This window comes from Tinamus guttatus, unplaced genomic scaffold (assembly GCF_059628265.1).
Source record: "Tinamus guttatus ecotype Peru unplaced genomic scaffold, ASM5962826v1 Tinamus_guttatus_pri_ptg000208l, whole genome shotgun sequence".
NCBI classification, from domain to species: domain Eukaryota; kingdom Metazoa; phylum Chordata; class Aves; order Tinamiformes; family Tinamidae; genus Tinamus; species Tinamus guttatus.
The window spans coordinates 7,450,307-7,465,099 of NW_028288742.1; the positions used below are offsets into that span (position 1 = coordinate 7,450,307).

At 36.7% G+C, this 14,793-nt stretch overlaps 1 protein-coding gene across 1 annotated transcript in view; it reads right to left on the minus strand.

Annotated features, from left to right (window-relative positions):
• Positions 1-3,171: 3,171 nt before the first annotated feature.
• Positions 3,172-14,793, minus strand: part of BTBD9 (BTB domain containing 9) — a 108,037-nt gene continuing 96,415 nt past the window's right edge. The window contains exons 11-12 of the mRNA XM_088524256.1: positions 8,765-8,843; positions 3,172-3,979 (exon numbers count right to left, since the gene is read on the minus strand). Of these exons, the coding sequence (XP_088380382.1) occupies positions 3,785-3,979; positions 8,765-8,843 (274 nt within the window). The 3' untranslated portion in view covers positions 3,172-3,784. The remainder of the gene's footprint in view (positions 3,980-8,764; positions 8,844-14,793) is intronic.

The window sequence follows — 14,793 nt, forward strand, 5'->3', positions numbered from 1 at the left end:
CTTTTTTATGCCAAGTCCTTTACATCAGTCTTGGATTAATTTCTCTCATTGTAATTCCAATTAAAATGACATTTTTTCAGAAACTAAGATTAAAATAAAAAAAAAACTCTAAAAAAGCGTAATTCCTAGGAGAAAATTCTTTGCTTTTTAATACTTTTCTTTATATTTTAAAAGACATATTTTAGGAACGTGTTTTAGAGCTGTTTGACAATGATTTGAATACAGAGCTGTGCAATTTTTGCTCAGCTCAGAAACTCGTTTTCCCAGATAAATCAGTTTTACAAATACTGAATTTACTCTTCCTGAAATGACTGATTTTTGGCCATACATTTCTGCGAATAAAAATCTTTTAAATTCAGTTAGAATTAATAAATCACATGAAGAGACTTTAGAAAGAGCTCTGTTGAGGTCCATATGAGTTAGAGGTAAGTCTGAACTCAACCTATGGAAGAACAACAGAGGAAAACAGGCATGAGGAATTTAAAGTTAGTAATTGTTATAACTGAACTACTGAATAAAAATGATGTCTTAGTAATGACAACGTAGACAGTTCTGTTACCTAGAAATCTAACAGAAGAACTATTTTATAGTTTTACACAGGAAGGCAAGAGCATTTGGCCTATTTTGTTGAAAGTCTGTTTCAATTAAACATGCATAAGTGATATGCAATTCTGAAAAATATCTCAGCACTCTGCAGAGAAGCCCTGATGTTAAAAATCACCTCTTGTTTAGCCAAACAGCACAAGTTCTTTCCACTGAAAGAAATAAAGAAAAAAAAGATTTCAGAGGAAAATGCAGGAATATTTGGAATTAGGAGGCAATAGATACAACATAGACATAAATCATTAGAAAGAATGGAAATGTTCACACCAAACATAAATCAGTTCTGGGTGATATTTTCCATTGTCAGTGGCATATGATGATGCTGACAGTATTTTAAGGCAGAGGACTACACTAGGCAATAAAGATATTGCCAGTGTTGTGGGGTTGGAGGAGGGAAATAAAGCAGAGTTGAGATCCCTATTGACCTCACGTCAAAATAATTTTGACATTATTTCTTTGATTAAAAAATATTCACACTAAAATATTTTAGGATATAGTGATGCTTGCCTTAAATGTTTGAAAGCCCTGTGATTGCATTAGACTCACTTCAAAGACAGAATAACTGTTACACAAGAAATCACCTGTGAGAAAGGCCAGAGAGACTACGAATGAGCTTAATACCCCAAAATTCTATTTATCTTTATGAAGGGATAAAGCTTTTTTTTTGTCCAATTTTTTAATGGCTATTGGAAATTTCTTAGTACCTATTTCAGTTTCGGGAATTTTTCATACCTGATCTGACCAATCTATACCAGCAGAGAGTAATGGCATGGGAAAGAGAGAGGCATTTTTATTCAACAGCAAGTCATAAGACAAGACTTGCAATACTTTATAGCCCTTCATTTTTCAGACTAATTTGTATTCTACAAATTAACTGTCCATGTCAGAGATTACAAACTTAAAATCCTGTTCTTTCTCTAATAGGCTAAATGCAGAACAGCTGGCACAAACTTTTTTAATTCTTAACACATTCTCTACAACAGTGACTAGTAAAGACTAACACAGCTAGGAAGTTATGATCTCTTTTTACCCACAGTTTGAGAAAACTGCAAAGTCAAAACTGAAGGACCTGTCCACCAAATACAAGACACGCTCCACACGTCTCAGTAGTTCTAGCACGGATTACAACTGCAATACAGGAGTTAGGACTGTATTTTTTCTCTTCATAGGAAAAAAATAGCTCTGAATTTTTGGACCTTAAATAAAAGGGTTCACTTAAATAAAAGGTCTGTGTCCCCATTAGCTAGGCTCAGTTTTTTCAAGATAATTGGCAGCCAAGACTAGCTACAGGTTTATGAGCAATATTCTGCTTCAGAACTCAAGACTGTATAAGGCAGCAATGGCATATATTGAAAGGAACACACAGCATGATGTGCATGCACCTTCACTCAGAGCCAGCATAAACCAGAAAACAGCAGCGGGAAGGGGAAGGAAGGAAGCTGCATGCAAACGTAAGAAGAATAGAAAAAATATTATGTTAGCAATAAAACTAAACCAGTTTTACTGGAAGGGAGAAAAAAAGAAAGAGGAAGCATAAGAAAGAGAAGCACATCTCCTTTCACATGTCTACTGATTCATTGATACCAATTGATTCATTGATACCATGTTATATTTTTCCATTTTCAGACCAACTGATATCAAACAGGGGAATTCTTTCTAATTAAGCAATGTGACAAATTAACATCTATTTGCTATGCTGATGTAACTCATTTTAACTCACTATGGTTATACAAAGGAAAACCATTTTTAACCTCTACTACCTTTGTTTTCCTTTGACAAGGCTATCTATCACCAAGAAAATTCCAAGTTCATAAAACTGGAGAGCCAACATTTCCAAGATAATGTACCTCATGCAGAGAATCAGCCTTCCTAATCAGTTTTTCATGTTGTATCAATATTTGTTTTAATATGGAAATACTTTATCACATACTCTAGGACCACTGTGGAGCTCTTCCTGGAAGTCATGTGGATCTGGAGAGTAAGAGACTGCATCATCATCAGTGTGAAAACACAGAAAACAAGCAAAGCAGATCAGCAATCCAAGCAGATACAGATGGATAACTAATTCCGTGACGTACAGTAAGAGCTAGATTTTTTACAATAAGGTGTTAAAATATCCTATTTTATGAAGAACATGAGAAAACTTTATGCACGACCTTGAAATTTCAGGCTCTACAATGTAAAACATTCTTTTTCTTGGATAAAGATAATAATCTGCAATTTCCTGTTTTTATATATTGAACAATGGTCCACTGGTAGTCAGGTGCGGTTCCACTTTTCAAAACAACAAATTTAATGGAATCTATGAAAATCTTTTTTTGTTTTTTTTTGAAAAAAATGGGAAAAATGTATCCTATGGGTAATAAATCATTTTCAAGAATAGAAAAAAAAAATTTCTCAAGATGGAAGGCTGATGTAGGAGTTTCCCCTTTGAGCATAAGAAATGAAAATTTTGTACTTTGTGAAGTCAACTAAGGTCATGATTAATATAGCATCCATTAATTAGTTTGCTGCTATCACGAAAGCTTTTCTTGCCATTCCCACTGATGAATGAGGGAATATCTCAGCAGGTAAACATGCTTGATACTTCCTTAATCTACTGCACTGCTACAGCCAAAAATAAGAAACAAACTGGGATACAGAGTCAAAATTATTTAGAAGAAAGCTTACTTGTTATAAAGGAATATGAATTAAGAATAAGCTTAAAAAGTTACATATATTCTGAACTGATGTGTTCCATAAAGATAAACATTTTCTTTGCTAAGAGAAGCCTTTAGGGAACAAATACTTATTTCATATGCCTTCCATTTGCTGTTCAAAAGTCATTTTACATTTCCACTGTAGCTCTGCCTTTTATTTCCTTCAGTTCTCCTTGCCTTGGTTAGATTAGAGAGGTAGGGTGTTAATGGGGTACTTGATGAAGATTGAAGACCTATTTTCTCCCCCCGCCCCGGAGACCAGCCTGATTTGAACAAATTGAGGATAGTGAAGCAGTCTTCATGTCCTTGGGAAGCCTTTTTCATTTCAGCATTTCCAGCTTCCAGGCATGGTCCCCTTTGTTCAATGAAAGAAAAATTTTTTTAAAAAAAAGGAAAGAAAAAAAAAAGGTGCCAGCACAAGAAGGTTGTGAATAATTTCATATAATGTCACTGGGTCTTCCAAAGCTCCCTTTCAGTCCTTTCTATGGTTGGTGAGCATGTGTACGCGAGGTGGATCCAGGAGGGGAATGCAGGGAACTGGTGCTAGAAGCTCGAACGGGGCGAGCAACAAGTTGTTGTCCTCCAGCCCCCACATCTGCTGCTGCCACGTCCTTACTGCCCTCATCCTTGTGGGTGCTGCTCTGTGCTGGGCACTCAAAATGCACACAGTGAAACACCTGGAGGGAGAAAAAACCATATACATCTTAAATACTAAATGCTTAAATAATAACTGTTGGCAAAAGCATGATTAAAATAAAATGAATCTATACAGAGGCATGCAAGCTGGATCAGTGCCAAAATGCTGCCAAAATACAAATTAAAATGTTAATCCTGAGACCCAAACCATCTGTCCGTGTACTGCAAACAGCAAAGTACTAGAAGGTCATCAAATTATTCAAACCTTTATGCACGGCACTGAAAATCAGACCGATTTTTCCAAAGGAACATAAATACCTACTATCAGACAACATGCTATTGGATAACAGCAACAATAATATTAATTGTCATAAACATACTTACAATCTATTTACAAATTCCTCAAAAGACTAAATGTTCACACACACCAGAAATGAAATTTTCATAATTCTCCATATAATTCTGTTTTCAGATTGCCCATAGCTATAATCCATAATACCTCTGCAGACTTATCCTGGACTATGTAGAAATGCCTACAGAGTGTCCAAGCAGACTGCTCCTTCACTGAATGAAATGCTAGGTTTGAAACACAGATCAGTTTCTGATATTTCAAGTATCCCTTGCACAGGTGATAATCTTAGAGCAAGAGAACCAGCTCTTTAAACATTTTATCAATTTATTTTCTATCTTACTCACTGTTACGTAAACATTATTTGTTCTTGTAGAATTCGATGATTCTTGTAGTGTTTGGGTATAGAAGGGAATAAACTGTTTTGAAAGATCACTAAATTTCTTTCCATATCATTTCTCATGGCTGTAATTGCACAGTTTTGCCACACACTAAACAAATAAACCTTTTCCTACATTAATCAAAAATTTGCTATTTTCTCATGTAATGTAACAGCTAACGCTTGATGAACATTAAAAAATGAATTTTAAAGTTGCTTGCTTTAAACTTTCACTGAGTTAATTTTACATTCTTTCATGGCATCTTCTATTCTTTTTATAACTTTATAAATTCAGGTCTTTAAGTTTCCCCTCACAAACCGGGATAATCTCTTATAATCCTAACTGCCCTTTCCCACACCCTTTCAAGTTAACATGCACAAAATCAGATACTATAGACAAGACATGAGTATACTGCAGATTCTTTTTTTATCCTTTCTTTCCTTTTTTTTTTAAACCATTTTAAACAACTGAAGATTGTATTTTTCTTTTTGACTGTCCTTGCACAAGTGCACATTGAGCAGACATTTGCAATGACGTGTCTGCAATGGGTCTTTTCTGGGGAGGTAGCTATTTAATTCAGATTCTGACAGTGTGCTTGAAACCAACAAAAATTATTCACAGTCGCTGCATTTTTTTTTTTAGCTTCATTGTACCTTTTTGTGCCTCTCAGTGTAAAAAATTTTTATACATAACATATATTACAAATATATCTACACACTTACATACGTATGTACACACAACAAACATATATACATACACACATATATCCACAAGCACGCACACACACATATAATAGCTTTCCCCTGCACACACAAAATGGTTTTTCCCTGAAGCACTGTACTGAATTTTCTAAAGTCTAATTTTTACCGTAATATGAATTGTTCCTATTTATTATAGTTTTTGAGAAGTCAAATTTTCTTACAGTTATATTTCTTGAGAAGCCCCTTTCATGCTCTTACGCTTTTGAAGTGACAGCTATTGTCATTTTTCCAGGAACACTCATCAGCATCAGGAGTTCCAAAAAAAACCCAATAGCTCATCAATTCATCTGTGTTACACACTGCTTTTCTTGAAAGGCAGTATAGTCTAATGAATAGAAGGAAGGTCTACAAGTCAGAAGAGTCTGTATTTCTACTGTATCCTAAGCCAACGGTTCCCAGTACTGCAATTTATATAGTGATGCTTGTTTTTTTTTTTTTATAACCATGTATGGATACCGCTAAGATTCAGCCAATGCTAGTCTATTAAAACTGAAGCACCAGATCCTTGAATTCTACCTTCCATTTATATTGCTTATTTCATACTAAGCTCTTCAGCACTCATCTCAGCATGAAAATGATAGAACTGGTAAGGTTGAAAAGGAAATTACAAAAGATTTCAATGAAGACTCTCGAAAACAATGTCATAGTCACAATTAAACACTTAAGAATACACAGAGATACATTAAGCAGCAATAATGAATTGAGAAAAAATATTTGTAGACACAGTGATGAGATTTCTTTAAATACAAGTGTCATGGAAATGGGAGACTATAGATCCAATTCACTAAAATCAGCAGGGGCTTGGTCATTGAGTTTAATCTTAAAAAGCCTTCTCCTTTCAAGGAATAACAGTCAGTGATGCCTGAGTCATAAAAGAACTCCATAAAAAAAAGGAAGAATAAAAATAGAGGAAAATGGCAAAATCAAATAGAATTAAATAAAAAATGATGAAAAATGAGTACTACTCAAAAATATATTAATCTGCCTGCTGCCAAGTGATGAGCACAGAAGAAAGCAGTTATGATTGAATACAGGAGTATGATGATGCAAAATATGATCAGAATAAAGAGACAGAATAAATGAGAACTAGACCATCAAGTTCACAAGAAGATTAAAGAATGGAATAGAAGAGAGAGAAAGTGGATGTGGAACCTTAAAGAGATATTTCAGAAGCTAGGACAAATGGAACATATGGAACTGAGGTTACTAAAGAAGGTAGCAGGCTTTCTGGGATGGTGGGACAATACCTAAGTGGGAAATTCTTCTAAAACAGTAATGAATCATTGCCTCAGTATTCACAAAGATGAGTACCAGAAAACAGAAGTCGATACATTTTTTTTCAGAAGAAACACAAAAAATATTGAAATCAAAACAGGTGATTAAAAAAAAAGTCTATTTTAACTTCAGAATAACATGATATGAACCCCAAAATCCCATAAAAAATGAAAAAATAGGATTTTGCAGACATATTTCAAACCTCTTGGAAAACAGTGATAGATATAGCTGTGATATGAGATTCTCAGTATCTAAGCAGGGGTCAGATTTTTTTTCCTTTTCCTTTCAAACAGCTGGCACCCTGTCTAGGTTGTAAATCAGGATGTTTGTGAGCTTATGAAAACCTTTTCTTATGCAGCTTTGTTTACTTAATTCCTATCATAAAGTGCATTTTATATCTTTAGAACATATGGTAAAGCATAATTCTTACATCCTTTCTTTATTTTTTCAAGTATTATTCACTCAATTTTAAAGAAAATGAAAAAAAAGGAAAGAATCAACAACTTGCTATACACAACCCAACACTTATATATCAGCTTTTAGATATACTGAAGTGCTTAAAAAATTAACATGCAAAGTAAGTATTCCTTTGCTTCTATATTTTGCAAAACACCCAGGCATTTTAAAAGGTTGGATAATACGTATTTCCATTTGTGTCTTTACTTACTGATGCTTTTCATGACTGCTCTTCTGATATATTATTATTCATTTTTAGTAGTTATATTAAATTCAGTACATTTTTTGCATATAGTACTAAAAAATATGTTTTTTTAATAAAGCGGTGAGAATCTACCAATAACGACACGAGAGCAAACAGGCCTGTCTTCTGCCTGCACACACAACAAAGTTTTCGGAGGCAGCTTCTGACTGTATTTCATTGGTTAGGACTAAACTACACTTTGCAAGAGAGTGTTTCTGAAGAAAAAAAAGCTTTTTTTTTTCTTTTCCTGAAAAAAGACCTTTTAAAATTGCTATTCTCCATTCAATTTATTGGTCAAATTTTTCTGTCTACGTGGTGAGAATGATTATTGATATCTTGTCATGTAGATGGCGGTAATAACTGCTCTAAGATTGGACATAAACAACACTATTTTACAATTCTTCCAATGTCTTACTAAGGACCAGGATCTGTTACAGTTGATGGACTTAACTAATACTACAAATTCAATAGCATCATCCAAAGGTCATTGTAAAGGGTGGAAATACTATGTTTTGTTGTGTTTTACACTTGTGGGATGTAGACAGGTTCTCGTGTACACACACACACACACGGAGCCCTTATAGCGCTTCTGCTATCTTGCCATACGAGGTCCTAATCTCAAAGACTTGCAAATACTCTTAAATTTACACATTGTAAATACTTCACTGAAGTTGTAAAATCCAGGCTGTATTTGAGACAATACATAACAATTATGAACTGTAGAGGCATAAGAAAACAGAAAGAGGAGGACACTGAACTCACTATGTTGCTGCAGAACGTGTTTTTTTCTATATGAAATAAATGAAAAAAATCCCTGTTTTGGCTACTATTGGTTAACTGATTTACTGGGTATGAAAATTAATTATAAAAGAATCTTATGCAAGTAAGATTTTCTCAGGAAGAATGAGATTTTTATTATGTTTTATTCATTAAAGAGATAATGTAAAGGTGATAAAACCAAGTAATCAGAGGCTATATGCCTTTTCTACTGCATGATAACAGTATTTTGATCATTTATCAAAATAAGGAATAGTTTAAATATTAACCAAACCTGATAGGCATGTTAGATGGCACTATGCAAAAGACAAAAACAGATAAATTTCTTGTACTTTGTCAAGGGGTGTAGCAAGAATCCTCCACCCTGGCAGCACCTCTCAAACTGTACAGAGTACAGGAAGATGGCAATAGTGTTCTTAAATAAAGAAAACATTCTTTTTTTTTTTGCCCTAGATTGCCAGCGCACAAAAAAAAAAAAAAACATTTTAGAGAGCACTATTAATATCACAGGAATACATGAAAACTAGGTATATTTTTATATATTCATGAAGAATACAAGTCTTCTTTTCTCGGAAGGCCCTTACCTCATTAGCTGTGTTGTGAGTGCCAACGATTCTGATGAAAGATGCAGGCTGTTTATCAAAAGTGATTGTTTGCCAGGATCTGCAAAAAATCCAAGAAAGCCATACAAAAAATATTAACCACAGTCACAACAGCTTACAGTAAAATATATAGAGAAGCAATTCAAATGACAGCACAGGCGATCACTTAATGGGACAAACAGAAAAACACTTTCCAAGGCCTGAATTTGCAGCACTCCTTGTTCTCCTTTATTTTTAAGCTAATTGTGTTTTCTTGCATAACTCGCTACTGTAATTTATACACTAGACACATATCTACAATACTTATACTATTGCCAAAACTTAATATTAACAGAAAAAAATCAAAGCCTAACTCTCTTGACCCTATTACTAGCACACAAGCAGAAGGAAATGCATCCATCTATGAACTGCTTCTGAGACCTGCATGTGAGAAATCCTAAGCACCTCGCTCCAAAGCCAGAGGCTTTTTTGATAAAACAACCAAGCTGGGAACACTATAGTCTTCCTCATTCGTAATCTTTGGATTTGGGTGAGGTACAACATGTCTAAAGTGGTCTAACAAACAACAGGCAAAGGACTCTTGATTCCCATCATACTCTTATGTTATGGAACATACTGGCAGTAAAACAGAAGAAGTAAACTAGAATAACACAAATTCAGTTTTATGACGGTTTTCCATTATCCTAATTATGTTAGAAGTATTATTTTTTTTAATTCATAAAACATGAAAGCAAGATACAAAACTTAACTTTCAGCAGAATTAGACTCTATAACCAGTGATAAAATATAGTTAAAAAGAGGAAAACCATTAGATAAAGTTTTCCTGGATGCATTCAAAATTCTTCCGAAAGTGTTCACACGAGAGATAAAGGCCAAAAAACAAACAAAAAAAAAACCAAAAAAACAACCTAGAACAGAACACCATATAGTGAAGTCTGAATTGGGACTACAGGAATTATCTACACTGTATTTTTGTTCTTTTTACCTCGAAGTAAAATAGACTCCCACAGACGAATGGCTGAGAAAACTAAGTAAATGTAGCACTATTTCTAAGGAAAAGTTATTGCCATAGCATACATTAACGCTTTTACTCCTAAACATGTACACTTTATGCAAGAAAATGTGATGAAGTGAAAATGAGATTTCCCTATTTAGTGATTTGGAAAATATACTAAAACTTCTAAATGAAAGAGCTTAAAACCCTGAGAAAGTTCTTAAGAATTGTCTTTGTCATCCTAGCCTCTAAGCTAGAGTTTGTGTCCTATGATTGGAAAAAAAAAGGGTAATTAGGGATCATGGAACAGCATTTAGATGATCATATATTTATTTCTAGTGCTTCTGAGTGCTGGTCCAATAACACTGCCAGAGTTCAGCATGGATTTTCCAAAGATGGAGGAAAATGACCCATCCAACCAGTCATACAGCTTTGGAAGTCACTAAGAGGCTGTAAGTCATAGAATCATAGAATGCTTAAGGTTGGAAGGGACCTCTAGAGGTCATCTAGTCCAACCCCCCTGCACACGCAGGGTCACCTAGAGCACGTGGCACAGGACTGCGTCCAAGCGGGTTTTGAAGATCTTCAGAGAAGGAGACTCCACAACCTCTCTGGGCAGCCTGTTCCAGTGCTCTGTCACCCTCACTGTTAAGACATTTTTCCTTAAGTTCTTGCGGAACTTTTGGTATTTCAGTTTGCGGCCATTTCCTCTAGTTCTGTCGGTGGCCACCACTGAAAAGAGGCCAGCACCATCCTCCTCACTGCCTCCCTTGAGGTACTTATAGACACTGATCAGATCCACTCTCAGCCTTCTCTTCTCCAGGCTGAACAGGCCCAGCTCCCTCAGCCTCTCCTCATAGGGCAGATGTTCCAGGGCCCTGATCATCCTTGTGGCCCTGCGCTGGACTCTCTCCAGCAGCTCCACATCCCTCTTGTACTGTGGAGCCCAGAACTGGACACAATACTCCAGATGTGGCCTCACCAGGGCTGAGTAGAGGGGCAGGATCACCTCCCTCCACCTGCTGGAGACGCTCTTCTTAACGCATCCCAGGATCCCATTGGCCTTCTTGGCCACAAGGGCACACTGCTGCCTCATGGTCAGCTTGTCGTCCACCATGACACCCAGGTCTTTCTCCGCAGAGCTGCTCTCCAGAAGGTCGGTCCCCAGCCTGTACTGGTGTCTGGGGTTATTCCTCCTCAGGTGCAGGACCTTGCACTTGGCCTTGTTGAATTGCATGAGGTTTTATCACCGCCCAGTTGTCCAGTCTGTCCAGGTCCCTCTGGATGGCAGTGCAGCCCTCTGGGGTATCAGCTACTCCTCCCAGTTTGGTATCAGCAGTAAACTTGCTGAGGGAGCACTCTGTGCCCTCATCCAGGTCATTGATGAATAAATTGAACAGGACTGGACCAAGGACTGACCCCTGGGGGACCCCGCTAGCTACAGGCCTCCAACTAGACTCTGCACCGCTGATCACCACCCTCTGAGCTCTGCCATCCAGCCAGTTCCTAATCCACCTCACTGTGCACTCATCTATCCCACACTTCCGGAGCTTGCCCAGGAGAATGTTGTGAGGGACAGTGTTAAAAGCCTTGGTTGTCAATGCACTTCTACATCACCCCCTCCAGGAAACTCCTAACTTCTTCTACTTGCCAGCAGTACAAATCCTTATTTTCTGCCATGCCGCTGTTATTAGGATCAGATTATAAATACTCCTTTATTAATATCAAGACGTGATATAACACAGGATCTTTTTTGTCCTTGGGAATATGAGACTGGGAGGGAGATTGGGTTTTCAATAAATTGGGTCCTGTGAATATTTACTGCTTTAGTATGTGTCTGTTTTTACTTCCTTCCCTTAGAAAAAGAGGAAGTCAGAATTGCAAACAGCTTGTAGGAGTGTTATTAAAATTCAGTATTGCCACTAGAGAATTAGCTCTTGATGGGATAATGAGAACATTAGGTCTCTTAATTTATTTCCTCAGCGAAAGGGAAAAAGCAAAGAAGAAAAAAATACAAAAGGATTTGGGAAGAAGGTACATTTTAAATAAGCAAAGTTTCCTGAATAGAAAGCTGCACCAATTTCAAATAGAACGATATATCTGTGTATGTCAATATACGCAAAGGTATACTGCTCCCCAATCTGAATGAAATTATGCAGCAGAGAATGTGCGCTGTGCAACTACTTCCATGTGAGGAGAGAGATTAGCCATAGAACATTACTATGATATCTGCCTTCTTTTTCTTTTTCTTTTTTTTTGCTCATATAACAAATTCTGCAAGATTTGTTTATGTATCAAGCCATAACAATTGCTCAGTGGCGTTCTGAAATGGAAGACATTACAGGTTGCATTTAGTTTGAGTTTTCTTTTTAATTTTCTCCTTTTGCTATTAGATATCTTTTCTGGCACCATTAAAATAATTTCAACTTCTGTGGAGAATTTTATTTCACAAATGCCTTTGTAAATGTGTAGTGAAGCCATGCATATGTGCCTATTTTACTCTTTGCTCACATGAACTAGTTCCATAATCGCTATTTTCATAATCACATCTGATGGTCTTTGCAAGAGTTTTCTACAAACTGCATATGTAGTTCTGGTATTGATATGTCCACATTCCACTGTATTCCAGGAACAGTTGCACTAAACCATAAGGAAAGCAGCTCTTTTTTGATCTGAGATTAGATCCTTCTGTGCAACTGATGCCATTTCACCACCATTCCTCCCCTGCACCATGCAAACAAATTTTTCAAGCAAGTGGCAATAATTTGGATATGATAGGATATGATAATAAGAAAGCCACCAGAAACTCCTTCTAAACTGACACGGTTGCCCTTGGATGCCTCTGTATTTCTTATTAGCATCCCTCTATAGAATGCATTTTTCAGAGTTTGATTTTTTTAAAGCATTCAGGAAGTGCTGATCTTTTTTTTTTTGCTTTCACACCTGTCGTACTGGCTGATTCATTTTAGATTTGCTGCTCAATTTGCAGCAGTCCTGGTCATCACTTTAACAGCAGAAATAATCACTACCTCAAACTGAGGTTTACATCTTGCAGACGACCAGCAACTATCAGCCTGCACAGATTTATACCAGGCTCCTCAAGATAAAGGCACTATTGCAAGTTGTTTGGCCAGCAAAAGCCTCCTGAAGCCACAGCTCCATCTTCCAAAAGAAATTAGCCTTGTTACAGGCCTACAGTGTTTTATTTAACACTCTACACCTCACCTCAGCCACTCCATTTCTAAGTCTCTCGTTCTGCCTGGCTCCCCAAAGGAGACACCGTAATTGATGATTAGCATTCCAAAGACAGGCTTGCATCCTGCAAGCCTGTCATATTTAATTACATTTTAACTATATTCGTCTTCTATAATAGTCAGAACATAATTTGGATAATTATCTTTTGCTCTCTTATTCTCTGATTCTGTCTGTCTCACTTTGAGCTCCTTGGGCCAAGTGCTTTCATCTCCCCAGCAGCAACAGCTGTCACTAGAAAATGCAGTGACTTTGTGCATCCCACAACCTATTTGCCACAATCTCTTTGGAGGAGGAAGAAAACCATTATAACCTCCTGTGCTTTCCTCCTGTCTTCTTACTTATCAGGCTATTGCAGGAAGAATGCAAGAAACACTGATGTCCAGGTGAATTATAACAATATATTTTTATTAAGTTCCCTACAACTCTACAGGAGCATTTCACCTCTGAGAGAATTTAATGGCTTTTCTCAGCATTTTAAATTCTTGCCTCGTCACTCCTATGAAAAGCCACTATTTTTCCAAGGATTTACTCTACACAATGGGATATAAATAGCAATCCTTCCTTCTTATTTCTTTCTCTTCCAAAAGGAATAAATTAAGAAAGAAATCAAAGTTTATCTTTTATTGAGGTTTTCTAATAAGCCGCTGCCATTACTACACTGCAGGATCAACACAGCTGCACTTATTATAGCTGAAACCAACTTCAGACCAAAAACATAGGCCAAAGAGGAAGCTCTTCCATGTAGCTAACATTCATTAAGATGTACTAGCTCTATTACACTGTCATTGTGCATGCAAATGGACTTCCAATAAATAAAACTGGAGATAGCTCGCCTCAGACTAAGCACGGAAATTCTGTGCACAAGCACTGCCTGACCCCATTTTCCAGCATGACACGCAGTTCCCAGTTTTGTTCCTCACTCGAGGAGCAAATCGGAGTTGGAAGCGAATGTACAAATGAACGAGACATCTCGAAAAAATCACTTTGCACCAGGTAACCTCCATTTTGCCTTATAATGCTTACGTCCACACATGCTTCAGTCTATGTATGACAAAACACAGCTTACATTTTTTGAATGTGAATTTCAAAAACTTAAGCGAAAAATGACCACTAAATCATTTTATGAAACACAGCATTCTCTGTGATGGAGTAGTGAGGAGACACATTTGTAAAAGTGATGGTAGAAAAAGTACCGAGCTCAGTTGCGGTGCCTTTCCATTCCTCAGTCTGATGGCTGTCCTAATAAAAACAATTAAGTAGCATATGAACCTGCCAAGCCAGGAACCCTGAGCGCAGCAGCAAGCCAGCAAAGACTCCAGGACTGCGGTATGTTCTGCATGACAGGTAATACACCCACTTGTTTAAGTAATGAATATTAATGAATCACTCTACTGTGGAGTATCCGCAACATAAACATAAAACTACAGTATAAATACTACGGTAACGTTGTTATACAGATCGTTTTCAATTATAAAAATCAAAATACGTCTACAGCTACTTTACAAATTTCCTATAAAATCACATCTAGAAAAAGATCCTGTTTTCCATTATAATAGCACAAAGCAATACAATGAACTAAACTCTCCTCTCCTGACAAAGGTGTAATTGAATATACTGAGTAAGAGCGTGAAACCCATGGAGCATCAGTTATACTTGGTACTCAAGACACAAATCCTCTCTCCATCCTATCTCCCAAGCCAGCAGAGAAGAAAGTAGGAGAAATAAGATATCCTGAGTACTATAACATTCGTTACTTTTTAGA